At 45.0% G+C, this 27,057-nt stretch overlaps 1 protein-coding gene across 1 annotated transcript in view; it reads right to left on the bottom strand.

The window, feature by feature from the left end:
• cttnbp2 (cortactin binding protein 2) overlaps positions 1-27,057 on the bottom strand; it is a 111,458-nt gene that overhangs the window by 24,890 nt on the left and 59,511 nt on the right. The window contains exons 4-10 of the mRNA XM_022743592.1: positions 15,563-16,991; positions 11,575-11,901; positions 7,831-7,930; positions 5,437-5,584; positions 3,393-3,593; positions 2,553-2,670; positions 1,875-2,165 (exon numbers count right to left, since the gene is read on the bottom strand). Coding sequence (XP_022599313.1) covers positions 1,875-2,165; positions 2,553-2,670; positions 3,393-3,593; positions 5,437-5,584; positions 7,831-7,930; positions 11,575-11,901; positions 15,563-16,991 — 2,614 coding nt within the window. The remainder of the gene's footprint in view (positions 1-1,874; positions 2,166-2,552; positions 2,671-3,392; positions 3,594-5,436; positions 5,585-7,830; positions 7,931-11,574; positions 11,902-15,562; positions 16,992-27,057) is intronic.

Here is a 27,057-nt window from a genome sequence, read left to right as displayed (position 1 = left end):
CCTCCACCCCCTCCCCACCCCCCGTCTCATCCATTATGCATTCCTCCTCTGCTAGTGCTTGCTTTCATCATCATCCCCAAAACACACACACACACACACACAAACACACCAAACTCTTCCCTTGTTGCATGTAAAGACAGTAGTAGTGTGACAGACAGTAGTCTCATCCATTATGCATTCCTCCTCTGCTAGTGTCTGCTAGTATCATCATCCATCAAACACACACACACACACACACACACACACACAAACACACCAAACTCTTCCCTTGTTGCATGTAAAGACAGTAGTAGTGTGACAGACAGTAAACGTGGGACACTGAGATGTAATGATAGACAGAAGCAGAGAGAGAGACGGAGAGAGGAAGCAGCAGTCTTCGCCATTTGAGGCTGAGAACATCGATTTCCCATTTTATCTATCTGAGACTTGCACTGCAACACACACACACTCACATACATATACACACACTGTCTCTCACACACACACACACACACACACACACACACACGTAACTCTAACCGTAAATCAGCCTCTAGCTGAAAAAAAATCAACCACACACTGATGACATTTGATCACCAGGAAAAACAGAAACACAGGAGCGACATATACACTCTCCACATGTTCCAACAGATTAATTATTCAACAATTCAAAGAACAAGAAAAACAGCTTCAGCGAAACAAATATCCACGGATGCATTACTGAGCATATATTTTCTCCCTTACCACAGAGGAAGGGGAGAAAATGTATTTTTGATTGGATTTGGAGAAACTGACCCTGAATAGTGAAATGATCTCAGAGAGAAAGATGAATAAAAAATCATGTTAGCGAGGATATGATCACCAAGCATGTAGAGGCATACAACTGGGAGAGGCAGTAATTCCCCTCAGAAACACTGACCTGTACTACTGTGAAATATACACCTACATCAGAACGTAGCATGTTGCTTCATTTATAATATATATTTCAGGTCATTTTCTTTACATTATTTTACATTACAACTGTCCTTTTACCTTATCTTCACTTCTAAGCATTTACAGTTCACTTAAATCAGCTATATTGATGCAGAAATATCAGAACACTGAAACGTTTATTATATGTAGCTATTGCTACATAGCTAACGTTAGCATGAACGTCTGTTTACTTACCTGTCTAGCAGAAACGTTGCGAGTTCAGCATCAAACTTTTCCTTTACTTGTCAAGAGCTGTCACCGGTTCCCTTTTGTTCTGCCTCTATTTCTATCACTTCTTTTCTACTACTGAAGTTAGCATGCTAACCAGCTAGCCCCAGCCCAGTCATACTGACTTGTCATTTTCCGATACCGAGTCACGTCCAGTCTGCACTGATTAAGTAGCGCTGCTCAGAGGACATATTATAACCTCTTGTATCGTAAACACAACAATGGCTGGAGCTCTTGACAAGACTGGTAAGTAAACAGCCATTAATGCTAACGTTGGCTATGTAGCAATGGCAGAACTTACAAATAGCTCCTTTAACGGTTGTAAAAGATTAAACTATTTCTGAATACACCAATAATCAAGTATCTATCTATTATCTTCATTATTTTGGATTTTAAAATTGTCATTTTGTATCTTTAGACCTCACCTACACCCCAAAATGTAATTTATTTAATTCCGACTCCACAGCTAAAATACAGTACGCATCAAACACAACCAGCAGTTTACAACCACAGAGCTGTGGACCTCCAATATGGCCGCTGCAGGCTCCCTTACTGGACCTAAAGAAACTTCTATATGCCACAGTCCATACAGACAACCAGGGCAGAAAAAGGGTGAAGAAAGACAGAAAGAAGGAACAGGTAAGAAAAATAAGGAGGCAAAGGGAGGTAAAGAAAAACAAAACGCATCTCCTCACCAATAAGGATGGAAGCGATACTGGTGGGGCCGAGGCCTAGTGGGGGGCGTTGTGCCTCCTCCCTGGCCGTCTGAGAGTCTCCACAGAGGATCTGGAGGTGAGACGTGAAGGCGTGGCTGAGGGCGGAGCCCAGCTGAGCCCAGCGCATCGACCGGTCCACCGACACTCTGCACAGCACCAGCTGGCTGCTGGTGCCCCCCTTCGCCTCCTCCTCCAGGGCCTCCACAGGACACATGGACCCTGCTCCTCCTCCAGCTGAACACTGGAGACGCACCAGGACCCGGTACGAGTCTGGAGGAGAGGCAAGGAAGAGAAACGGTCTAAAATTAAATAATGTCATATCAACAGTCTGGGGCCAATCAAGGGATTGCTCTCCATGGATCAGTATATGCAGAGCTTGGCTCAGAAAAATTACTTAGTGCCTGAATACTGATGAGTTAATCTACTGAAATGCTCAATAAAAGCAACATTAAATGTATTAAATGTGATTTGCTCATGACTCTATATTGCCATAAATCAACTTAAAGTCAGTCACATCATGTTACAATATTTAACATTATAAAATTCTGTTATTTAAATGTTTCGATTAATGATTTCAAGCTTATAAACTACACGTGTCTTACATACGTGTGTCCAACAAACACACAGACGGACACACTCACGCAGGAGGCCACTCACTGAGGTTTTCAAGTAGATCTTTGCAGTCATCAGTTGCCACGTCATGAATAGTGCGATTACACTTATCTCTCCTCTCGATGTCCTGTTCACTGTGGCTGCACAGCACCTCCAGACACTCCTACACACAAACACACACACACACGATAAGAAAAAACCTTGTTACTTGTCACGTGTGAATAAAAAGCGCTTGACAAAGGCTGTGCAACCACATACACGAGTATTCCTGCAACACAAGCTCCAGTGCGTTATGAAAGCACGTATCAATAAGTGCTCCCCATTTAAATTCCAGTCAGACCCTCAGTCTGGTCTAGTCTGGTGGCTCCTGCGTTCGTTTAAGCTGAGCGGGACGTTTCCAGCCAGCAAGGTCGGCCGTCCCATTACCCGCCACTGTGAAGACCGAGGGCAGGGCGGGGCGGGACATTAGTGGATGATATAGTGGACTGAGTGTGAGCTTAGGTGTCGGCAGAGAGTCGGCGCACTGCACATAAATACACAGAGTAATGGAAACATTTTAACATCAGTGCTCAGACTGCAGAATGAGATTCATAGCGAAAGGAGGAGGTGGAGCGGCCGAGGCTAAAGCTGCGATTGTTTGGGTCACTGGGGGGAAGGAAGAGCTCCAAAGACAAGACACATGCCCTGATACATTATCACTTCATAAAGTCATTGCTAACATATTAGAGAGCAATTTCTATTTACTTTGGGTTTGTCAGAGTTTAAACCACATAGTAATTTATGTCCTGAAAGGCAAAACAACGAGCTAAAACAGCCTGAGGAGGAGGAGGGGCAGCGCTGTGTGTAACTGTGTGTAATCGCATGTTTGGGGCGTCTCACTCTCACCTTGAGGCCCAGGGCAGCAGCCATGTGTGCAGCCGTCCAGCCGTCACTGTTGGCCTGGTTCAGCAGGGCAGCGGGCAGTGCCAGGGTGCCGGAGGGGTCAGGGGTCACAGTGGGGTCACCCTGAGGCGGGTGGCAGAGGAGGAGACGCAGCGTGTCCACGTGTCCTGAGCGCACCGCCGCATGGAGAGCCGTGCAGCCGTCCTGCAGAGAGAGAGAGAGAGAGAGAGAGAGAGAGAGAGAGGGCTCAGATCTAATGACAGAATCCATGAGAGATATTTTACAGCTTTATGTTCTAGTGAAAAGTCTAGTCATGTCTATAGGGTTTTATTTTCGTGAAAACTCAAACTTAAAATCATGTCAGAAAACAATGAACTTACCGAGCAAAACCTACATATATTCTCTTCACTGTCACATAAGAGAAACATGCCATATCAGATTTTTACCACACAATTATTGTGGCCAAAAGATAATCGATAATCGATAATCGTATATTTCTTATTTGGAATGAAATACGAGTGTAGGGCGGAGGAGAGAGTCTACACTTAATGGATAACTGACAAACAAATGATCTGCCATCATGATATGATCACATGTGTATCATTAACACCATATCTGTATTTCATTTTCTAAAATATTTGGTTATCGTCAACACCGGCTCATTGTGACACCACAAGTTTCAATAACAACTAAAACAATTAATTGATTATCAAAATAGTTGCAGATTCTGTTTCTGATGATCAACTAATGCAACAACTGACTAATCCTCTCAGCTCTACACGTTAAAGTCAGGAGCAGTTGAGGATTGTCTCATACAGGTTCATACGAGGGCTGCGTATGATTATCCATTAAACAATTAATCGTTTGTTCTATAAATGTTGGGTCAATAAAATAATGAAAAATGCTCTTTACAATTCACCAGAGCACAAACTGACTTTTAAATGATCTTGTTTTGTTCGACCAGAAGCTGGAGCCGGTGAATTTAAAACAACAACCAACAAAAATAATTAATTGAATTGTTGCTGACAAATTTTTCCGTCAATTAACAAATCGAGAAATTGTTTTTTCGGCTCTGGCTCGAACATATTCAAAATATAACGGGACATATCCATTAAGTTTCAGTGTCTCCAGGTAATACTGAATCCCATCACAAGTAAAAGTTTTTGAAAGCAGCAGATCATTTTCATGATTTATGTTTCCACTCACACAGAAGAAAAAGGACTTTAATCACCTGCAGCTTATTTCTTTTTTATATCCAAAATAAATGAGTCTAACTAACGGGTCGGGACTGTACTGCACATTCAGACTGTACCCTGCTCGCCCAGTCGAGAACTCCTCCTCTATGTTAAATCATTACGTTTGACCCAACACGCGGGCCAACATTTCGTGGAGTCTAAAAATACGTCTGTGCTGAAGAGGTGGGATATGCTATAGAGACTGTGGCAGCGCTCAGCAGGGAAGCCGGGCTAAATGTAGAACAAAGCAGGTAACTAAATATAGGGGCTTGTCACATGCTGCCACGGCAACTTAAGAGCCCCCCCCCCCCATGGTTGCCATGGAGATCCAGGAAGCCCATACATTAATGAGCTCACACCAAATCCCAAGAAGAGTTACATCCTTCATGTGAAGCAAGTGTGAAACAATGACGAGTGTGAGAAACTCCTGCGTAAAGGAGGAAACAATTCAACGGAAAATTTACCCGTTATTTCTAAAAAAAAATTAAAATAAAGTGTGTGATTTACTTTGATTAATAAACAAGAAACAGGGAAAATGGGTGAATGTCTAGAGCAGGTGTCAGCGACTGATCTAAGGACACAAGATCCATGAAAGATCAATTGTTATTTTCCATTAATTCAATTTAATTTATTGTCTGGATTTTATCTGAAAGAATTTAAAGAAGGTAAATTTACAATAATCATATAATAGGTATATTTTTTTTAAATAAATTAAATAAGCAGAATTTGTCACTCCTCTGACAAAACCAATCCAACCAGGTGTTTAAATCTCCTGCAGCGCTGCACGTGCATGGACGGCGGAGCAGACTCACCGTGGTGGTGCGCGAGCGATCGGCGCCGGCGCTCAGCAGGACTCGGACACAGTCCAGCCGTCCCGCCTCACAGGCCAGAAAGAGGGAGGTCTGTCCCCCCGCCGCCGCATCCACAGCGGCTCCTGCGGCCAGCAGCGCCTCCACACAGCTGGGGGGGGGGGGGGGGGGGGGGTTGACGTTACCAAGCTACATATGAACACATCTGTACAAACACAGCACTAACACATATATGCAGGAGCAGGAGTGAGACGAGTCCATCCATTTTATTGATCTGCTGGATTATTGCTCCATAATGTTTTGCAATGTAAGAATGGAAGGTGTAATAAGGCTGCACCTTCTCACTGTGGCTCTTAATGCTTTTTACTTAGTTATTCTATTTTACTGAATTAAAAGAATAAACTAATATTAGGATTCAGATAGAGATAAAACATCATGTATTAGTTTACATGTTGGCAGATGGCAGGGAAACGGAGGTGCTGCAGAACCGCAGCAGTAAATGTTTTATGAGATGCAGGTCTATAAATATTTGACCTTCATTAATGGGAACTTAAGTTTCATATATTTTGTGTTTTTAGTTAGTTGTTACAGCTTAATTTGAAATGTATTATAATAAGATATATAGTCATCGTCCATGCTGTCATCTTTGGTAAAGTTTATTTTTCAGGTGTAACTTCAACACAGCACTGTAAGAACCTGAATTTTCTATTTTTTCCACGTACAAAACAAACACATCAGCACATATATCACAATCTGATTTATATTATTCTTCAGTATTGATTATACATATTTAGTATGACACATATGCATGTTTTATACACACACACTCCTGTACGCTACATGCAACTGTGCATATCTAGACAAAGATATAAGGTCACACATTAAACATACGCACACACTAAAGTTCAGACTATGTGCGCCACCTGTTCAGAGACAAGGGAAGACATCACTCAGCCCTCCAGCACTGACACACAGAGTGACTGCAGCCCGGATCATCTGAGGGAAACTGATCCCGTCTGCTAACGCGGCCACTGAGTCACGACCACCGAAAAACCAGTTAACCCCATAAAATAAACCCTCTGTGCCAGTGTGTGTGTGTGTGTGTGTGTGTGTGTGTGTGTGTATGTCAGCGTGCCTTTGGATATCCCTACTCTATAAATAACACTGTGATCAGATATTACAGCACTGCACATTCCCCAGCTGGTCCTGGGCATCGCGTTTTTTGGCAAGCACACACACACACACACACACACACACACACCAACCCCACTGTGGTCGACAGAGCCTCTCTCTGGCTGTGAGCTTTGGGATTCATCCCGCCAATACATCAGGATCAATGTGAATGATCAGAACTGACAGTGAGCGTAGTGTAGGAGCAGATGTGTCCCTCGTTGTTAATAATTAATGGAGCAAGCTCGGGCGATGTTTGAGGAGGAGAAACTACAGATCAGCAGGAATGAAAGCTGCAAACATGAAGGGCAGCCGCCCAGTTCCCAACGCTGAACTGGGGTTTATTTTAGCGGTGGGAAATCACCTCGTGTAGCTTCACCAGTGATGCGGAGCTGACAGTCGGGACTGTACGCCACAGAGCCGTCGAGGCTCAGTTCAAAGTCGGGTGGTGACAGTAACCGGCAGACATGCTGGCATTTGCTTTTGGCACCCAAAACCCAGCGTGGTTACCGGCGACAGCCCTGCCGGCCGTATTTCACACATGGGAGGTTCCAGCTGTGCTCGTCTCACGGCAAAATGTGCGCAATGAGTCATCAATAGAAAATGAGCGCGTACTGTGAGTTTGAGGCCGATGTGACAGGCTGAAAAAAGAGAGAGGTCAAGTCTGAGAAACGCAGGTCGAGAGCTGTATTAACGCTCTCACAGTGGCAGCGCCCACAAGGTTTACAATGGGTTTTACGGATTAGACTTTTTGATTAAAGTTGGAATCAACAGCTGATTAATCAATAAAGCCAATCACTGAAAAAAAAATAAAGCAAACTACATTTTGATAAATCAATTAACAATTTATCTCAATTATTGAGGTAAAATGCCAAATATTTACTGATTGTGAATGAAATATCTTCGGGTTTCAGACGGTAGAATTTAGATTATAATTTATATAGATTATGTCAATCTGATTCATTTTTCACCGTCACTGACATTTTAAAGACATTTAAAAGACATAATCAATTTTGATTATTTAGATTAAGGTTAGAGTTGAGATTGGGAATGCACTTATTATGGTTAAGGTTATGATACGCCCTCAGGGAATGACAGTTAATCAATACAGTGTAATGACAAGCCATGAAAACAACCGTGGAGTGTGTGTGTGTGTGTGTGTGTGTGTGTGTGTGTGTGTGTGTGTGTGTGTGTGTGTGTGTGTGTGTGTAGTCAGGATGGACTCACCCACTGTGGCCGTGGGCGGCAGCAAAGTGTAAAGATGTGAATCCATTTTCATCCAAATCATCAGCAGGCGATCCAGAAAACAGCAGCAGCTTCACACACTCTGACAGAGAGAGAGAGAGAGAGAGAGAGAGAGAGAGAGAGAGAGAGAGAGAGAGACAACGATGATGATGATGATGATACAGTCGCCTGCTCTTGTGCAACCAGGAAACATGAATGAACCTGTAACCGCAGACGTGCGCAGGCAGAGTTAACAAAATACGATCATTAATAAAATAAAAACTACTACAACATCCCAGAGGGAAATGTAGACAAACACACCACTGCACACAGCGGAGCGTAGCAACCGGTTTATCTTGTTGCCATGGATACTGCAGATGGTGTAGCAGGTACAGTACTGTGTTAAATCAAATGTCGTTTTTTGAAAAGTGACTTCAGTGTTTTCTTGCTCCGCTCGCCTCAGCCACGACGACGACACGGTTCATACAACGTGTTCTGTTGTTTCCACATTTACGTCGGTCTGCCGAGGTGAAACAGGGAATTGTGGGACGACGACAGCGCGGGTGTTTCCTACACGAAAGGAGATAAGATATGAAGCACTGGAGCTCCTTTCCTCATCATTTAGAGAACTGGACCAGCTCTGATCACGGCTGCCACTCAGATACTTCCGGGTCATTTCACTCAGTTAGGAACCTCCCAGAACCAAAAACAGACTTTTGGACGGGAGCCAGTGTTTGATTTGGGACACTGTCCCCGAGTACACCGTCTACACAATGTCCTACCTTCGAGTGCACTGACTGAATTATTAGATTCGAGACACAGCTGTGGTCTTTTATCTTTGTTAAAAATTACTATTGGTTCAAATATTACCCTCCGCTATGACTGCGGTGCAGCCATTTATCTGAGAAAATGGACTGAAAAACCACATTAACATGCCGCAGCTTTTCAGAAGGAGCCGAGGAGAGAAACCTTTTATGAGAAATTACACTGGAAAGCCAGTGGAACAGAGGCGGCACCAGAAGTGGAGCAGGGCTTCAGCTCTCTCTGCTGCATGTGTACAAAAATAGTTTCATGTATTCTGCGTGTATAAATACTGTTAACACGGTCACATCAGGCCCGTGAGAAAAAAACGTCAAGTACGTCAAGCCTCCGCTCTCTTTGCTGAGGTGAACACATCACTCTGTTATTGTGGGAAGGTTTTGCGGTATTTCATGTTTTCACATCAACCATCTGCAGCACATGTGGTTTAAACCTTTAAAACATCTGTCTGCTCTTTTTTTTTTTTTTTGGACAAACGTAACGTCTGTGTGGAGGAACGGTGACGGAGGAGGAGAGGTGAACGTGGCTCAAACAATCGGATCAGATGAGAAGAGAAACTCTGGGGAAAAGTGAAGGACGATGAAATATTGATTGGCGGAGTACTAAGGCCTGTAGATGTGTGTTTGTGTGTGTGTGTGTGTGTGTGTCCTCTCTGTGTGGACCCACCTATAACAGCTGTCCTTCAGCTGCATTAGTCGTGCTCACGGATCGACGCTCCTCGACTGACAGCGTTAAACATCAGCTCAACATCTCAGTGGGGAAACCGCTCGTGTTCGTGTGTGACATGGGTCTACATGCATTAATTATTCTGCATGTGCAATCGCATGCACGACACTGCTGGTGTGGGTAATATTCAGTGTGTGTGTGTGTGTGTGTGTGTGTGTGACAGCCCTGACATGACAGTCCGGCTCATTTAATGGCAGCAAACATAATGGGATCAGCCGCAGCTCGTGCAATCACAGCGGCACGCAGTGTTCATCAGCCCCACGTCTTTGTCCTCTCGCTGCATCTTCATGTAGCAGCAAGACACAAAAGTTTGGGAGCCCATGGACGCCTACATCACTTGAACGCGGCGCAAGTTCACGACATGTCCCTCCTCCCCCCCCCCGGCCCGCCCGGTCAATCTGAACGCTTACCCTAATGGCTCCTCATGCATATGCAGCAGACTGCTTAATGTGTAACCAAATTTTCTGAAGCATACAGGGCGAGTCAAGCCGCAGGAGAGAGGGGAAACATTGGATTCAAATCGACCACAAACTGAGCATTAGCATCTCATATTCCTCTCACACAAAAGCCACTGAAAAGCAGAGAAATCACGTTTAATTTAGCTGAAATGACAAATCGCAGACCGCGTTTCTGCAGAGATAATCAGCTGGGAGCAGGTGGCGGGGAGATTTTGTGGTTAGAATCTGTCTTGAAAACAGAAAATTCACAGGTTTGATGTCTACTCGTGTTCACTCTTTCACCAGACATTAAACCCTGGATCTCTCACTGGGAGCTGCTCTGGAAAAGAGCGGCAAACTAAATGACTAAAACAGGAGCAGAGGTTTATAAGTGTGTCCAGTGTCTTGTCAATGTAAAACTACTCTTTGTTACTCTTTATTTGATGGACAGACTCCTACTCTGCAACGCTCTGCTTTATATTCATACAGTTCTACATAGAAAAATAAAGGAAATACTTCTGAGCTCCATTCAAATCTCTGTGACAGGAAAAGCATTGCAGCAGGTATGTTTCCAGCACTTAACTCAAACTCTGGAGCCTTTCCAAAGTTTGTTTATGCAGCTGAGAAACTGTATATACTATAACTGAGGCAAATGACACTAGTGAGGTTTAATACCTAGAGCAGTTTGTGAACATATCAACACCAAAATCTACATACATCCAGCCCAAATATCAAAATACACCATATAATCGCAATTACACTGTTGTATTTAATGTTTCAGTAGTTCTTTTTTTTAATAATACATATTTATATTATTTTATTTTGGGTGTTTCTTTTATAATATATAATTATATTAAGTTTTACGTTTTTTTGATATGAAAAATATCACATATAACCACGAAATTCTTTATATTTGCACAGAAATACCTACTTTGCATTTGTATGTTATTGTAAATAGTATTTCTCATTCATCTTATTTATTCTAGATTCTGTTTCAATTCTTATTTTATTTCTTTATTACATTTATCCCCTTGTGCTGCTGTGTCAATCTGAATTTCCTCTATCCTCTACTTATCTCATCTTATGATAATCAATATTAGCGAATATCAGCCGATTAATTGCTTATTTATTTATCAATACTTACATATTCAGCTTGACAAAGGCAAACAAGAGCAAACTATAATTAATGCACTGTACATTCGTGCATATTAGTCGACCTACCTCACTGAACAATCGATTCCTGTGTGAAGCCTTTGTACTTCAATGTTATCAATCAATCAGTAATAATCAATACAATCCTCTTTGAAATCAATCAACCAGCCGACCACTGACCACAACCACAGACAGGGCTTCTGTTCCCAGCGGGCCCAACCTGTGCTTTCATATGTAGAGACACCACAAGGTGATCAAATGTAATACATCAACTACATCCAACATCGGCAAACAACACTGTTCTGTCTAACGCGTTGGTTTACATATTTAATCGAAGGTAACCACGGCAACAATCCACGGCAACATCACCAGACAATAACCCCTCGCTGAAAAATTACCGAAAACCATCAGATGAACCGCGTTAAACTTAATGTTCTACCTGCAGCCGAGAGTTTGAATATACTGAAGTCACGAGTCACCAAACATGAAGCCTGTGAAATGTTATTTGAGTTTTTATAATTCTCACATTATTGTATTTAGTTTTAGTTTCAAAGCCTTATTCTAATATAGGCTCAGCTCGTTAATCATCCATCATCAATTAAATGCCAGTTACCTGTGTGTCCGTTCTGAGCAGCAGCAAACAAGGCAGAGGTTCGGTTTTGGTTGTGGTTGTGGTAGAGGTGGGGGTCTTGGTCAAGATGATGGGGCTTGTTCTCCATGGCGGTGGTAGAGGTGATGTTGGTAGACGTGGAGGTGGTAGTAGTAGTAGTAGTGGTGGTGGTGGTGGTGGTGGTGTTGGTGGTCGGGTCTGGTTGGTTAAGCAGCATTGACAATAAAGTGACATTTCCCTGGGAAGCAGCTTGGAGGAGCAGGGGGCGCCCGCCGTCCAGGGCAGCAGGCCCACCGCCACTTAGAGAGGAGACTACGGAGGGACACCAGCCTGCAGGAGGAAGGAGGAGCAGGGGCAGCACAGGTTAAACTAGGAGGAGGAAGAGCAAGGAGGAAGAGGGAGCGACTAGAAGTGCTGAGCACGGGAGAGAGTGAGGGTTGAAGAAGGTGGACGGGGTGGAAGGGAAGGAGAGCACACTTCAGATCCATACACGTTGCAGTACAGTCTCTTTTGTCTGAGCAGCAGGCGTGAGCAAGGCGGGAGGTCAGAGTTGTAGTTAATAAATATTAATAAATATTTTTGAGGTAGGAAGAGGAGCAGTGGTTGTATTTACCCCAGTTGATGGCTGCTTGCTAACAGGCTAACGAGTACACGCTAATGTGCAGAAAACAAAACTGCAAAGTTTCAACGATACCCAAAAATGTCGGGCTGAATTTAGTGAAAGATGTATTTCTATATTTCTATCATGTTGTCAAGTAGTTTGGATTAAATATTATTTAAAAACGTTGAAGATACTTAAAGAGAAAAACGTTAGCTAGCTAACTGACAAAGAAGGTTAAAAATCTCAAAAATAAAAGTACGACTCGTGAGCCGTTCATGACTTTGATATTCATTATGACATTTATCAGTTTTTAAGTGCCGCTGCCTGTTTGTGTTGTACTGGTTCTGGCGCTACTCAAAACACCAGCTATGAGCTAACTAGCCAAAGATATGCTAACAGTAGTCGGAGCGGTGCGATGTAAAACTCATTCATTACATATGATCTCAAATGCTAAGAGTTTGTGTGTGTGTGTATCTGGTGTAGCTACAGTTGCTAACTACTCCGCCAGTAAAGTTCAGTGTATTTATTTCAGTTGGTGACCACAGCACCACAGATATCAAATATTAAACCTCTAAAAGAAGCCACCCAAAGTTGGTTTCTGTTGCTGTAGCCTGGAGCTATTCTTGGCTAAATCCCATCTGCTGGTTTGTTATGCTACCAACAAATGGGAGGGATTAATGGCAGGATTAGGGGAGAAAACGGGTAAACAGGTAAAGCAAATACAGAGGTTTTACTTCAGCCTCAGCTGGAAATCATCCAGGAATCATCCATGTGGTTTTAAGCCTCAACTCGCTTTTCAAACTTTCAATCCTCAAATAAGATTTAAATCACATCTCTTGTTGCCTTCTTATTTAAATGTATTTATGCTTTTTCATCGCAGATAAACGATGTTTCCATTGAACTATAAAAATTCAAACCCATGTTTTACATATATTTGAGATCTCCACTAACGTTACAGTTAGTTGCAAACGGCACAAGCTTGTAAAGACTAACCCACCGGCAGAGTTTAAGAGGTTAATGGAAACGTCCTCTTAAGGAAATTGCGTGTATTTAAAAATTCAAGTGACGTAAATGAATGTTGAAAAGAAAAATCACTTTGTTAAATGTGCTGTAAGTAAAATCAGAGCAAGTCCTAAACACATCACTGTCACCTGTTTCAACAGATCACATCTGTAGTATTTGGACTTTTGCAAAATGCTGAATTTCTTTTCCCCCCTGACCTTGAAAATACGACTTGAATTCAAAGCTTTTCCAGGGGGGTTTCTCACAGTGCAGGAACCCTTGAATAAAATGTCTAATTTAATCAACATGTGAAGCATCCTGCAGCCTGGACAAAAGAGTCTGTCATCACATCAGATGATAGATAGCATTCATCTCTCAAACACAATCATTCCCCCACACGATTCACACAGCGGACGCATTATTCAGTCGGATACTGTTGCAATTATACAGCAATGTTTTAAATGATGAAGCACAACAAACAGATGAAGCGAAGAACAGAAAAAAAAAAGGCCTAATTGCTAAACCCAACAACTTTGCTAAAACTATTAGCTAAACAGTTAAAGCTCCGCTAAGCGGCGTCATGCTAAAAGTCTACAGGTGCTGCTTTTACACCACGGCTTCAAACAGCTGTTCTGAACTGAGAAGGATTAAAAATGAGTTAGAAAAAAAAAAAAAAAGCGGGAATGGAGAGTTTCAGTGCAGACATTTGTCTCACAGCCCGAAAAGTAAGGAGATACAAAAGGAGAGTAAAGAAAAAAGAGCAGCAGAGAATCTCAATGACACAGATTACAGCAGCCATGACGGTTGCACTTTCACTGGCTGAGGCTGCAAAAACAAACAACATGTGGCCGGCTGCTGACAGGTGAGACTGTGATAAACACGTCTGGGAAGAAGAAGACTTTCTCCACAAGTAGTACTCCGCGACTCTATCGGGTTCGTGAGTGGGAGATGCTGCAATCAAATGCAATGAAATCCAGAGGGTTTTAGTGACTAAGATGTCCTTATTTTAGCCTAACAGAGACTTACATGTGGTTTTAAAATATCTTTTTCTCATTATCAAGTAATAATATGACCATCTATGAAATTTTAATGGAGTACCACATTCTTGATTAATAGTTTAAGTCAGTTTCGTTGTATTGTTTTTGGCAAATTTGGAAAACTTAAGTCATATAGTGCAGCTAGTATATATATTTTCCAAATAGGGATATTGCAAAGAACACATTTCACAGGTGTATTTAAATATAATTCCAGTGTATTACAACTTGGCTTTGTTTTCCACCATCATTTCTTTCAGACAGCAACACTACCGACAAAAGGCGAGACAGGACGAGAAGCATTAGCTGTCAGGTGGTAATACAACAGTTAATAAGGTAAATCAACTGGAGGTGAAGCACACCTGAGCTGTTGGTAATAATGACACATCGCACGGGGAAACTGTGGGTGGACAACCACCGAAAGTAAAGTAGGTTAAAATGAAACCGAGAGGATCGTCTGTAAACTGTGATGGATGTTTGCAAATAACGGATCTGACACCCTGACGCCTCTGATCGTCTCTGATCTCTGGGATTAAACGTGATCACAGTGACGAGAAAGTTATTCTTACCGATGACAGCCCCGCGCCTCGGAAACGAAAACCCAAGTTGTAATAAACTGGCATTATTCTTTACTCATACAACACAGTACAACCAAGCACAGAGCTACAGGCACGTCCCAAAGTAAATATAAATGCTGACTTTTATATCAAACAGACAAACACAGTTGCACACAGAGCGCTGCTGGCGACACAGGAAGCAGAGCGGGCAGGAGACACGTTAATGGAAGCTAAAACAGGAAGAGTGCAGGAAGCGGAGGAGTGGTCATGGCATGCTACCGGAGGATGGAAAAAGGGGGGAAGGGGAAGGCGAGAGCAGCCTCTGGCATCAGCTTCAGAGAGGACAGGGGTTACGGGTAGGAAGGCCTACGAACCGATCTGTCCGGTTTGCCTCAATTCACCCTGACACGCTCCTTCTGCTGTGACGCAGCAGCTAACCTCCGGACATGCTGTCAATGTCCGCGGCTGATACCGACACCGACGTGGCTAACGTGACAACACGGGAGACAAAAGGTGCCCAGAGGGAGGACACACCGAGGGCAGAGAGAGAGAGAGAGAGAGAGAGAGAGAGAGAGAGAGAGAGAGAGAATGCGGCGGGCGACATCTGATCTTGCATAAACTGAAGTGACCCGTGTGCTATTCTGCGTTGCATTCCTGTGGTTAGACCAGTTTCACTGTGACCTGATCACTATGCTAGGCTACGCTAGGCTAGGCTAGCACCGTGGAAAGACAGTCGAAGAGAAGAGGCAGTGGGGAGGACTGGAGGGAGATGGAGCGAGGAGGAGGAGCCCCTTTACCTGATGCTGTTGCCAGGGGGCTGCCTGATGAGGCACGGGGGCTACGGGAGGATGGAGCACTAATGGAGGAGGAGGTGGAGGGGGGGTTTATGGAGGAGGGGCTACTGAGAGTGGTGGCAGGGCTGATGACGGGGGGGCACTCTGCACATGCTGCTGCCGGCTGCCGCTGAGGGCCCCGGCCGGGCCCCGGGGAGCGGGAGGAGGGGCAGGCACCCACCTGAGAGGCCGTCAGGGCTGGGACCAGGTCCAGGGCGGGTTTGGGCGGCAGCTGGGGCGTGGCCGGTTTTAGCCCAGCCCCAGGGGAACGGCTGCTGTCCCCCACCACCTTGATGGGTGGATGAGGAGGAGAGGGGGTCTGGGAAAGCCCTGGCTTTTTGGGAGGGATAGGGGGAGGGTTTCCCCGGTCGATCCTGGCCACTGTGGGCGACTTGAGGCCGATGGGATGGCTCAGGCGGCCGGGAAAAGGGCCTCCCTCTGAGGCAGAGTGGGGCAGGCCTGGGCGCAGGGGTCCAGCGCCTCCTGCTGGGGGGCTGGTGAAGCGCGACAGAACCTGCGTGACGGTGTGACGGGCTTGCTGCTTGGCGGCAAAGTTGTCACGGTTGGTGGGGGAGAGGTCACGGGCTGGAGGACTCTGGGACGCTGTGCCGTTTTGGTCCTGTTCCTGGAACTTGTAGCGGGCCGCCTGGACACGGGGGCTGACCCCGCTGGGTAACACGTGGGGGGCTTGGCCCTCCGAGCCATTCTCTGTCTGTGCCAGTCCTCCTGAGCTGCTGTGGACGATCCCCCGGCCGGACGTCTTTGGCAGGCTCAGGCCCACATAGTTGGCAGGGGTTGGTTTGACGGGTATAGTGAGGGGGGTCTTCTTGGGACCCTCCACCTCAGTGGGGGGCAGGTCCGTTTGGCAAGACGCCGTTCGAGAGCTGATGGGCTCTGTGGCTACGGAAACGGACGTCAGAGCTTTGGGTTTGGGTGGAGGGCTGGTGGCAGCAGCAGGTTCTGCTCCGGCAGCAGCGGGCTGAGCGACAGCAGCATCCTTCCCGTCGCCCTGTTCAGTCCTGAGCTGCTCCACCTGCTGCCGCAGACTCTGGCTCTCGGCCTCCTCGCGGCCCAGCCTGGCGCGCAGCTGTTCCCGCTCGGTGTCGAACTCGGACAGCTGTTTCTCCATCTTGGCCTCCATCTGTTGGCTACGCTGCCGCTCGCCGCTCAGCTCCTCCTGCAGCCGGCCGGAGGTGCGATTCTCCTCGTCCAGGCGAGCCTGCAGCTCGTCAAAGCGCTGCGACTCCTCCACCACCCGCGTGGCGAGCTGCTTGCACTCTCGGACCAACATCATGACGATGTGCTTGTTCTTCTCGCGTTCGTCCTTCAGCTGCGCCGTCAGCTTGCGGTGCTCCTGCTCCAGACTCTGAAGCTGCAGCTTCTCCATCTCCAGCTGGAAGAAGAAATAAACACAAAGAGTCAGGGGACAGTAGCACAGAGAGATCATGACATGGGCGTAGATCTGCACAAACACACAGCCTTTATCTAGTGACTGGTCAATTAATCAATGACAGAAAGTTTGCACCAAACAACTTCCTCAATCCAGCTTCTTAAACGCGAGGAGCTGCTGCTTTTCTCTGTTTAATGTCATTGCAAATGGAATCTTCTTTATTTTATCCACCAAACTATTAAGGGTTAATCGTTAGCTGCAGCCCTCGCCTCGGCACTTAGTGCACACGTATCTTTTTCTTCCCAACACAGATCCTCAGCGTTCAAACCACCACCTTCACAGACAGGACAAGTGAACTTCACATGCATGTAAAAACACCACATATGTCCCACAGACATCAGTCACAACCTTAATGCCACCTGTCACACCAACAACACGTCTGTGACGAACCGGGCGTCACATGTGTCCTGAAAATACAGCATCATCCGTCACCTGAAAAAACACAGAACACCTGCTGCACAAACACATTACTTCTGTAATTGGAGCATTAGATAGAAAATGCATCTGCTTGCATTTCGCCGTAATGAAACCATCCACATCTGAACACTGAGTCATTCCTTAGTCACAAGAGCAGCTTTCTCAAGGAGAGCGCCGACAAAAATCAGATAGATGAAACGAGCCAGACAAATGGCTCAATTAAATAGACGGGGTGAGATGGATGGATATGCAGAAATTTACACAAATAGACACTTTATTAATCAATGGGGCGACTTGAGGGAAGGCTCTAATTTGTCCATTCACAGAGACACAGCCTCCTCATACGCTTGAATTTCGATGACTTGTCAGAGCCCCGGCTTCTATATCTGGAGCGTCGCTGCTATTGTTGGCTCAGAGCTGGCTTCACAGAGGGTAACAGGGCTTAACCGGGGGCTCTCCACCCACTTGCCAGGACCCCATCGCTCTAACAAGCCTCAAACAAAAGAGTCAACAACCCGCCACCCTTGTCCCAAATGACACAACCCTCTCCCCCCCTTTCCCCCGCCGTCCTCCGCCTCCCCCGGTCCAGACCGTCAGGGAGTACATATCGGCACCAGCTGATGCCGAGGAGGAGCATGGTGGGGCTTATAAGCAACGGGAGGCGCCGGGGGAACGGCAGTTGCTACTCAAAAGGAGGTGCTACGACAGGCTGCTAATTGGGTGAGGATTACGTCTGTTGTAAGTCGGCCTAATGCCTCCGAAGAACAAATTCAGGGATGCTGTTAAAGGTGGTGACTCACTGGGCAGCGGAGACTGAAACCAGGCAGGATTAAGAGGAGTTTATAAATGGCAAATGGCAATTAAGCAGCAGCAAAACACTGACGACACTGCGACTTCTTAATCTCTAAAGTATGCTTCAACAGAACGGATGGTCGAACAGCTTCAGGTGTGTTGAGGTGACAAAGTGAGCAGGGTTTCACAGAACTGAGTCTAACATTACGAATGTCAGCAGCAGGGCCCGCCCTAAAAACGGGAACGTCCGTCACTGACTGACTGAGTGATAAAGTTGCACCATTGGTCGAAGCGTTGGCCATTGCTCTTTTCAAAATGATTTTGTTGCCACCTGAGCACCTGTCGCTAGATTTCTGACCTGGAAAGTGACAACTCTTAGCTTCTTTCCATTGAAGATAGTCGCTAGCTTTCCCTCCGCAGATACACATCTCTATGCTGCTTGAGAATGAGCTTTAACTTTCTCTCTGAGCTGAAGTCACAGCACAGTCTTCGTCTTCAACTCATGTGTTTGGCGATTTCGTCAGACGACGTTACGGTTTATAAAATCAGGACTTTAGCGGCAGCTCGGAAGCGACTGGCTGGTTAACACTAGTCCCAATGGGCCAGGTTTCGGTCACAGTTTCCCGCTTGTTCCGTTGTCTGACGACGGAAACAGAAAAACATGTAAGCGAGAACAGCTTTATTATGACTTCTGTATTAAAACACTGTAAACGTGAACAGAGAGAGAGTTTTAAACCTAGTCTTGTGAAGTATAACACAAACATTAGTCACCCACAGGACAGTTGCAGAGTCATCTACAAAACAGCAGCAGCTTCATAACTTCCTCTAAGGTGTAAATGCAGACGGAGCAACACTCCTCCCCCCCTTTGAATCCAGGACGGTAACCTGAAATAGCAAACTCCTCTAAATTTATGGTTCTCCAGTAGGTCGTGTCCAGACCGACAACAACCTGGCAACATGACGCCATCCGGCTGTTTATTTTCTTACAGGCTGGATTTAATGACTCTCGAAAAGTTTTTCAGAGCAGCTCTGCAGCAGCAGCTTCCACTTTCTTTCTTGACACTTGCAAGAGAGACTTAACTTAAAGCACAATGCTGCACGCCACAGGGTTTCTACCTGTATTCCTGGTTGGATGACGTTGAAATCTGAACCAGGATTACGTCTTTTTGCCAGATGACCATGCATTTTTTATTTTTTTTTCTTGACTTGCAGTGATCTCATTAAACCGAACAAAGAGCAGCAGAGTGTGTAAAATCATTGCTCCTGCTTGAAATAATAATGACCTTAAACTGGAACTCATTTTTGTGGCGATCCCTCGGAGGCAGCTCAGGTAGCGCAGTCGCTTCCCCTCGGACCTGAGATCCCTCACCGCTCAATGAAATATTTAAAGACAAATTACGAGGGGAATCTAGAGATCTATCCTGCTGCAGCACTCGGGTATCAGCTTCAGCAGAATAAAAAAGCAGCCTAATTCAGCCACCTTGGAAGAAGTGAGGACGAGAGAAGGAAGAAGCGGAGGAGGCGGCCCGAGGACTTATTTTAAGAAAAAAGGGAATTTCAGCACCGAGCGGTCGTGACCTTGCTTCCAAATTCAGCCTCACACAACACACACATCAACAACACACAAAAACTGACAAATACACCGTTGTGAGAAAAAGGGGGAGGGAACGAATTCATGACTGATTCATGGAGGAAGAGGCGAAGGAGTGGGGGGGGGGTCCTTCATTATGCCCCATAAACAGATTCAGAGTGTGTTACGTACAAATGCCTGCCTGCCTTCAGCTTGCCTAAGACCTCATGGATAATTCAGCAGCTTACTCACAGGAGGAACGACAAGAGTGGGAACGGATGGATGGAGGATAAAGATAGCACCGACTGTCCCCGGTGAAAATCACTCTACCCAGCAACCAGAGGACCCCTCCGAGTAGCACTGAGCCTGTTTGTTGTCGCGTCGCTGGTCATTTTAAAGGCTCCAGTGAAAACCATTTGTCCCAGGCGGACGGCTCCGTGCCCTGCCGCTGACCGTTTGGGTACAACTGTGCAATCAGTGGTGACACGGGTGATTTATTCTGCGCTAAAAGAGGGTAAACTGTTTGTTTTTGTGGCGGTGGCTGCCTCTGCTTTTACGCACATTTTCAGGGTCAAATCCACCCCCCCCCCCCCCCCCCCCCAAAAAAAACAAAAAAACCCTCTCAAGGTCAAAGCTGTTGCTCCTGGCCGGCGTTGAGAAGTGGCTGTGCTCGGAACACAGAACGTCTGACTCAGGTTTACCGTCATCACTCCCGCACATGTCCACACTGATGCAGATACCGATAAAACACTGAGAAATATGAAAACCAATCTTTTTCTTTCCCTTTTAGCTTCAATCCTCAACCCACAAATGGCTTATTCCAAATTAAAGAAAAACTCTCTCTAGCGTTTAAGTATGGAAAGAAAAAAAAAACAAAAAAAACAGATGACTTTTCACAAACATGGTGAAGGAGCAGAAATGTTCATTTGCCGACTCCTGCAGTTTCTTTTTCTTGATACGAGCTTAACTCTGCCCGACATAACTTCATCTTATATGTAGAAATATGAATTGTCTCGGTGTTTGAAAGGTTCTCCTCATCCTGCCGAGCTACATCCAAATATAAGTTGCGGGTGTATCGTCATCATCATCTGACTGTCCATGAGTCCAAACTTAGCCCTGTTCTGATGTGAGTGTTTACAACGTGGAGTTTTAGGCTAAAACATGAACCAGCAGAGATTATCTGTCACTAAATATTTACACCCAGTAACTGTTGTGTAGCTAAATGAACCCGCTGACAAAGCTAATGTGAGCTTGGTAATATATGAGGTGTTAAGAGTGAAGAGGAAAGGGGGTAATATAGGACACAGTCCACACTAAAACTCCATAAACTAAAACAATGTTTCTCATATTATTATAATAATAATAATAATCTTTATTTATTGAGCACTTTTCCAAAACCTCCGTCACCTCTGGTTTTTTAGCTTCGCCTCAGGAACAACCAACAGACCTCAGGCTGCGAGCTGGCTCACGAGCGGTTGAGAGGTCAGGTACACAGCGTGCAGAGAGGCCGTGAAGAGCTTTAAAAGTCAACAGAAGGATCTTCAAGTCAACATTCGATTTGACTGATTTTAACATTTATATAAACAATAGTACAAACTGCTATCCCAGTAACATCAGGCTGACAGTCAGCTGACTGACATTAAAACTGAGACGCTGTATGTTCACATGAACCACAGCCCCAAAATCTGTTCAACCAGCTTCCCTGTCAAAACAGCCGACTCCTACCTCTCCCTTCCTTCCTTCATCCATAACTCCTCATCTGTGTGTGTGTGTGTGTGTGTGTGTGTGTGTGTGTGTGTGTGTGTGTGTGTGTGTGGTTACACTGGCTCCATTTGGCTCAAAACGGTACCATCTCTGTTATTATTACAGAGTTCAGGTACAGGACACACACACACACACACACACACACACACACACAGTCACCACACACACACAGTGTTTTCTCTATTATCACCCACAGTCATTCTGCAGCCTCACATCCAAACACTTTCACATCCATATTCCTCAACAGGGAGAGAGGGAGGGGGGAGGGGGAGGGGGAGGGGAAGAAGCCATAGCAGACATCTGGCTGCCCAGTTAATTCAGAGCCATATAATCCTAAAGAGACCTGAGACACACAACACACACACACTCATATACACACACAGTCAACATCAAAAATAGAAAATGACACACCAGAAAATAGGAATTATGTTCACACACACACTGTTGCCACGTTCATTTAATACCCATGCATAACACCAAAAACATTTAACACACACACACACACACACACAGCACACACACACACACACACACACACACACACATTTTTCTCTTTCCCACATCTTCCTCCAGAGAATTTCTGCCTCACAGATTTGGCATGGAGTGTAAATAAACACAGTCTGTGGTCAGACAGGAGAGGATGTAACACCGGCCGTGTCTTAATCTGACGACCGACTCGCAGCAGTTCGGCTGAATTTATGTAAACACAATGTAATCAATGATACATTAAAAAAACAAAAATAAAAATGTTTTTGTCCTGGCTGCTGCTGCTGCTGCTTGCTGCTGCTGCTGCTGCTGCTGCTGCTGCTGCTGCACGGCTCTGAAGGAGGAAGATGTCGGTTTCTCCGTTGGTTCCGACACAGGTACAGTTTATGACAGGAAACCTCAAAAACTGATGATTGAATTCCTGCCTAGCCTCAATGCTAAAAAAAGCAACCTGCCCGTCCCCCCGGTGGTCTTACCCTCTTCTGGCGGCTCTCGCGGCGGCCAGCTGGGCGGACATGCGTTCCTGCATCTTCCTGCAGTGCGCCATGACGGCCTCCAGGACGGAGATGGGGCTGGAGCCCAGGGCGCCGCTCCGCGTCTCCTCTGGGGACCCCCGCATTCGAAGTCCCTCTGAAGCGCCAGGAAGGGGTCGGTCAGCTGTAGTGGCCGTATCGCTCTTGGAGAACACCTCCTTCCTCTCCGCCTGGAGAAAGAAAAGAGGAGAGGAGACAGTATTTATTAAACCCGTCGCGCTGTGGTGACTCAAATTCATTCGACTCCACTCCTGAGTCCAAACACATTTCATTCACAAGGAAGGTTCACGTCACTAAACGCCCACAGTAAGACTGTCCCCGACCCAAACCAACATTACTGAAAGTCCGAGTAACTAACCGCCCTCGCCCTCATCCCCGTGCTGCGGCCCCAAACCCCCCCCCCTAACACTCGCCCCTGAGCGCCGTGAGCCCGCCTGCCTGACTCCACAACCACTCAGCAACTGCAGCAGGCACGGCCCGCTCTCAGGTTACAGTCATATGGGAGATGGCGTCCTCTGAACATCGAACTGGGTTTTACGTCCAGACCAGGTATCATGGGTTCATTCAAGGTCTAGACTGAGACTGAGCACCTGCCAAATGCTAAAACAAACAAATAAATAAATAAATAAAATCCCTTTGTAGACGATTTAGTGAGATGAGCCTCGACTGACTGAGAGTCTTCAACTGCACAGCTGCACCTTCTAATGTTTTATCATCCATCTTCCAGCTCCGACTTCCAGGAGAATGTAAACAGAATGATGTTCAGCAGATGAATCGGATAGCCCGGGATGACGAGCTTTTCCAAACAGCATGTGAACGCAGCGCAACGGCTACGGCAAAACAAAAAAACAAACGAAAAAAAAAAAAAAAACAATCAAAGAGGAAACAGCAACGTTCAGAAAAATCTGTTTGTAAGTTCCAGAAACATCCGACTAATAAACAGTGGGTGGAAAATAAAATATACCGTATTAACTTTCTAACTTTCCCTTGAACTGAACAAACTCTTCCTCTCCTCCTCCTCCTCCTCCTCCTCAGACGGCCGGACGTCTGAGGAGGAGGAGGAAGTTTACATCAGTCCTGTGAGGCGCGACGCAGCAGGTGTGACACAACCAAATAAAACCGTGACACACGAAAGAAGACTGGAGTTTAACATTTAAAAAACACTTGTTGCCTAGCAGCAGGTTTATAAGTGTGCAGTTTATATTTATAGTATTTAAATTACTTCAAATCACTTTTTTCCTTGTAGTTTTTCTAATTTTTCAGCTAAATGCAGGAGTGACACCGGCTACGTTGAATTGCAACGCTTTCCCATTAGTCGTTGCCTCTGGCAACAGACACTCTCCCTGGGGTCCATATTTAGAAAAAACAGAGTATAATAATAGGCTGGGCTATACGGCCTATAAATAATATCTCAATACATGATATATATCGTATCATGGTTTGAAAATCTCCTCTAAGCTCTTTCCATTAATGTGCGATTTAACCTTTGATCGACCCGATAGCGGATGGTTTATACGCTCCGGTTCGACTGCTGGACCATTTTCTGAATTTCCCTTCAACATTGACATCGAGTGTATTCTTTCATATCGCCCATCCCTAAGTATAAGCAATAAATCACTTTCACATAAACTATAAACAGGCCTGTATTATTCAAAACGACTTCCTCAGCTACTTCTTAAAATCTTTTTCACTTCAAAAAAAAGATGAAGCTGCTGGCGGAAGACGGCCTCGTCCTGTTGAGTCAATAACACATTCAAACCCTGCCAACCCCCCAGCTGGGTGCTGAGACAGGTGTTCGCTCTGAAACAGCCGGAGGGGTTGGTCCACAGATCCTGTGGATTAGTTAAATGTGATAAAGCTTCAGCGAAGTCCGGCGCTGTCCAGACCGAGTGCGGCTCGGTAACATTAGCCCCTCGTCAGAGCCGCTCTCATATTTCTGACCACAGACCAGATCACCACTCGCAGTAATCCATGGTCAAATAATACCCGACCAAAACCCACTTGGTGGCGGCACAGCAGCTGCACGGAGACCAAACCCTCTTGACCATAAGTGGCGGTGAGAGAGAGAGAGAGAGGAGTGAAGCCGAAGCCGCAGGACGAAATTCTGTGCGCAGAAACACACTGTACTTTAAATCAGAAAACCTGCAGGAAACACTTCACATATGATGAGGTAAATGAGGAACAAAAACCATCAAGCAGGTTTTTCTGGTTTCTTCCAAACTGCAAGTCGACTCTTCTGCGCAGGCCAAATACCGCGTTACAGCTTTATCCTTTCTCTTTCACAATGTCAGTGAATAACAGTTTTGTTTAAAAAGAGTCGTGATTCATATCTATCAGTGAAGAAGGCTGGTGAGGGAGGAATATTTATAACTGGGCGAGAGACATTAGAATTAAATGCGGAGGCGAGAAAAGAGACAAAGCGCCAGAGAGTGAGAGACCGAAGAAGAGACAGCAGGGACGGAGAGGAAGGTGTCGAGAGAAGCTTTGCCAAAGAAGGAAATGAGGAGAGTTTGGAGAGTCAAACAATATAATAACACACACACAACACACACACACACACACACACACACACACACACACACACACACACACACAACACACACATACTAAGAACACAGAGCGTGAAGATTGATGGTGAATCCCAGGAAGACTTGATGTCGATGGGCTGGCTGTGAGCAGGCCAACATAAACCACACGCCGGGGAAAGGTTGTGTGTGTGTGTGTGTGTGTGTGTGTGTGTGTGTGTGTGTGTGTGTGTGTGTGTGTGTGTGTGAGAGAGAGAGGGAGAGAGAGAGAGACTACTAACTAATCAGAAACTCACTGTCTAAATCTACCTCAGTCAACACCAACAACCAATCAATCATCTGGTACATTAAAAGGTCAAAATCCATATCTTCAAATGACTTATTTTGTTTTGTTCCATCAACAGTTTAAAACCCCCAAATTATTGATTGCCAATCACAATAAACCAAGAAAAACAGCAAATCCTCACAAATCAGAAGCTGGAATTGAGGAACATTTTATGTTTCTGCTGTTGTAAAACGACAATTACTCATCCACTCGGCTCTAAACTCAACAGATACAGCAGACGCCTCGTCTGAACCGACCTGTGCAAAAGCTTCAAAGTAAACAACCAGGAGCGATGCAGTGCCATCTTTAAAATTGCCTTCAACTCGGGATCTTCCTGTAAATATTTACAACAGAAGCAGACACAGAGCGGCTCTCAGTCGGCCCGGCTGCCTCTCCTCACGTCCGCATCAGGACAGCGTTCATCGGAGCCGAGGCTTTAGGTCGTTGAAGCGAGTTACTCGACGACGATTCGCGGAAAAGAGAGAAAAAGAAAACGTTGTAAATGTTGTATAATACAGCTGCGGTATTTCCTGCTAAATACCAGCTGTGGCTTCACTTTGCCATCCAGCTTTGCTTTGTGTGAAGTGTGTTTTTTAAATAGTTTAAAAGGACTTAACTAGAACTGCAATGATTAGTAGATTAATATATTTTTATTTGACCAACTATTTAACACTGAACAAATGTTTTCTTGAACTTGAATATCTGAGTTTTACACTGTTCTGTCGTAGGGAAATCAAATCAGGCATTTTAAAAACTATTTTCTGTTTACTTTGTGGATAAAATTATTAATCGATCAGTCTAGAGAATAATCAGCCGATCAATTGATAATGAAAATAATTGGTTGGGAGCAGCCGTGGATTTAATGATCTTCTACATCTCCTGAGAAAAAACAAAACTGTAAAACTGAAACTGCACTGAGGCCAAGAAGTCAGTGTTCAATATTTTAACAAAATAAAAGTCTGGTAAACCAGCAATTACATTTAATTGAATGCTATATAAATTAACTGCTCTTTTCCTCACACTGAAGGACAAGAGTTTCACTTTTATTGTCTGTGACACCAAAACAAACTGTGGTACATTCATTTCAGACCTCGGGTAGAAGTAGATCGTTCAGCTCTGTGCGAGTCTCTTCCTGTTCGTCGCTGTGGAAAGGTTTGTCAATACTTCCTGGTTTGTGAGGCTCAGGGTCACGGGTCATCTCATTACAGCATCTGGGTTTAAGGCCAGAGAGGCTGAATCCTTTGAAGATCTCATCAGCTGTCAGACGCTGGCCCCGCTAATTGATCCATAGATTGATCATTAGAGGAAGAGCTTACATTAAACATTACAGCAGTGGGGTTCAGTAAAGGACTTTGTAGGGTGATACTGACAGATCAGAGGTTGTGCTTTTTATTTTGTATCTTTACTTTCTAATCAACTTTATTTATGAAGATTTGACAGGTGCAAAACTATAATCTCATAATGTTGTGATTGAAAGCTCTGGAACAAGCTGGTGAAAGGACCTTGAGTGCTTCTTTTTTTGATCTTATCTATATGCCTGGCTTTTATTTATTCTTACTTTTAATATTATATTAAATGTTAATTAATATCATTTCTA

Source organism: Seriola dumerili, unplaced genomic scaffold (genome assembly GCF_002260705.1).
Source record: "Seriola dumerili isolate Sdu_G_001 unplaced genomic scaffold, Sdu_1.0 BDQW01000070.1, whole genome shotgun sequence".
Lineage (NCBI taxonomy): Eukaryota > Metazoa > Chordata > Actinopteri > Carangiformes > Carangidae > Seriola > Seriola dumerili.
Note: the sequence above shows the minus strand (reverse complement) of the source record. Positions and strands in the feature narration are given on the sequence as shown.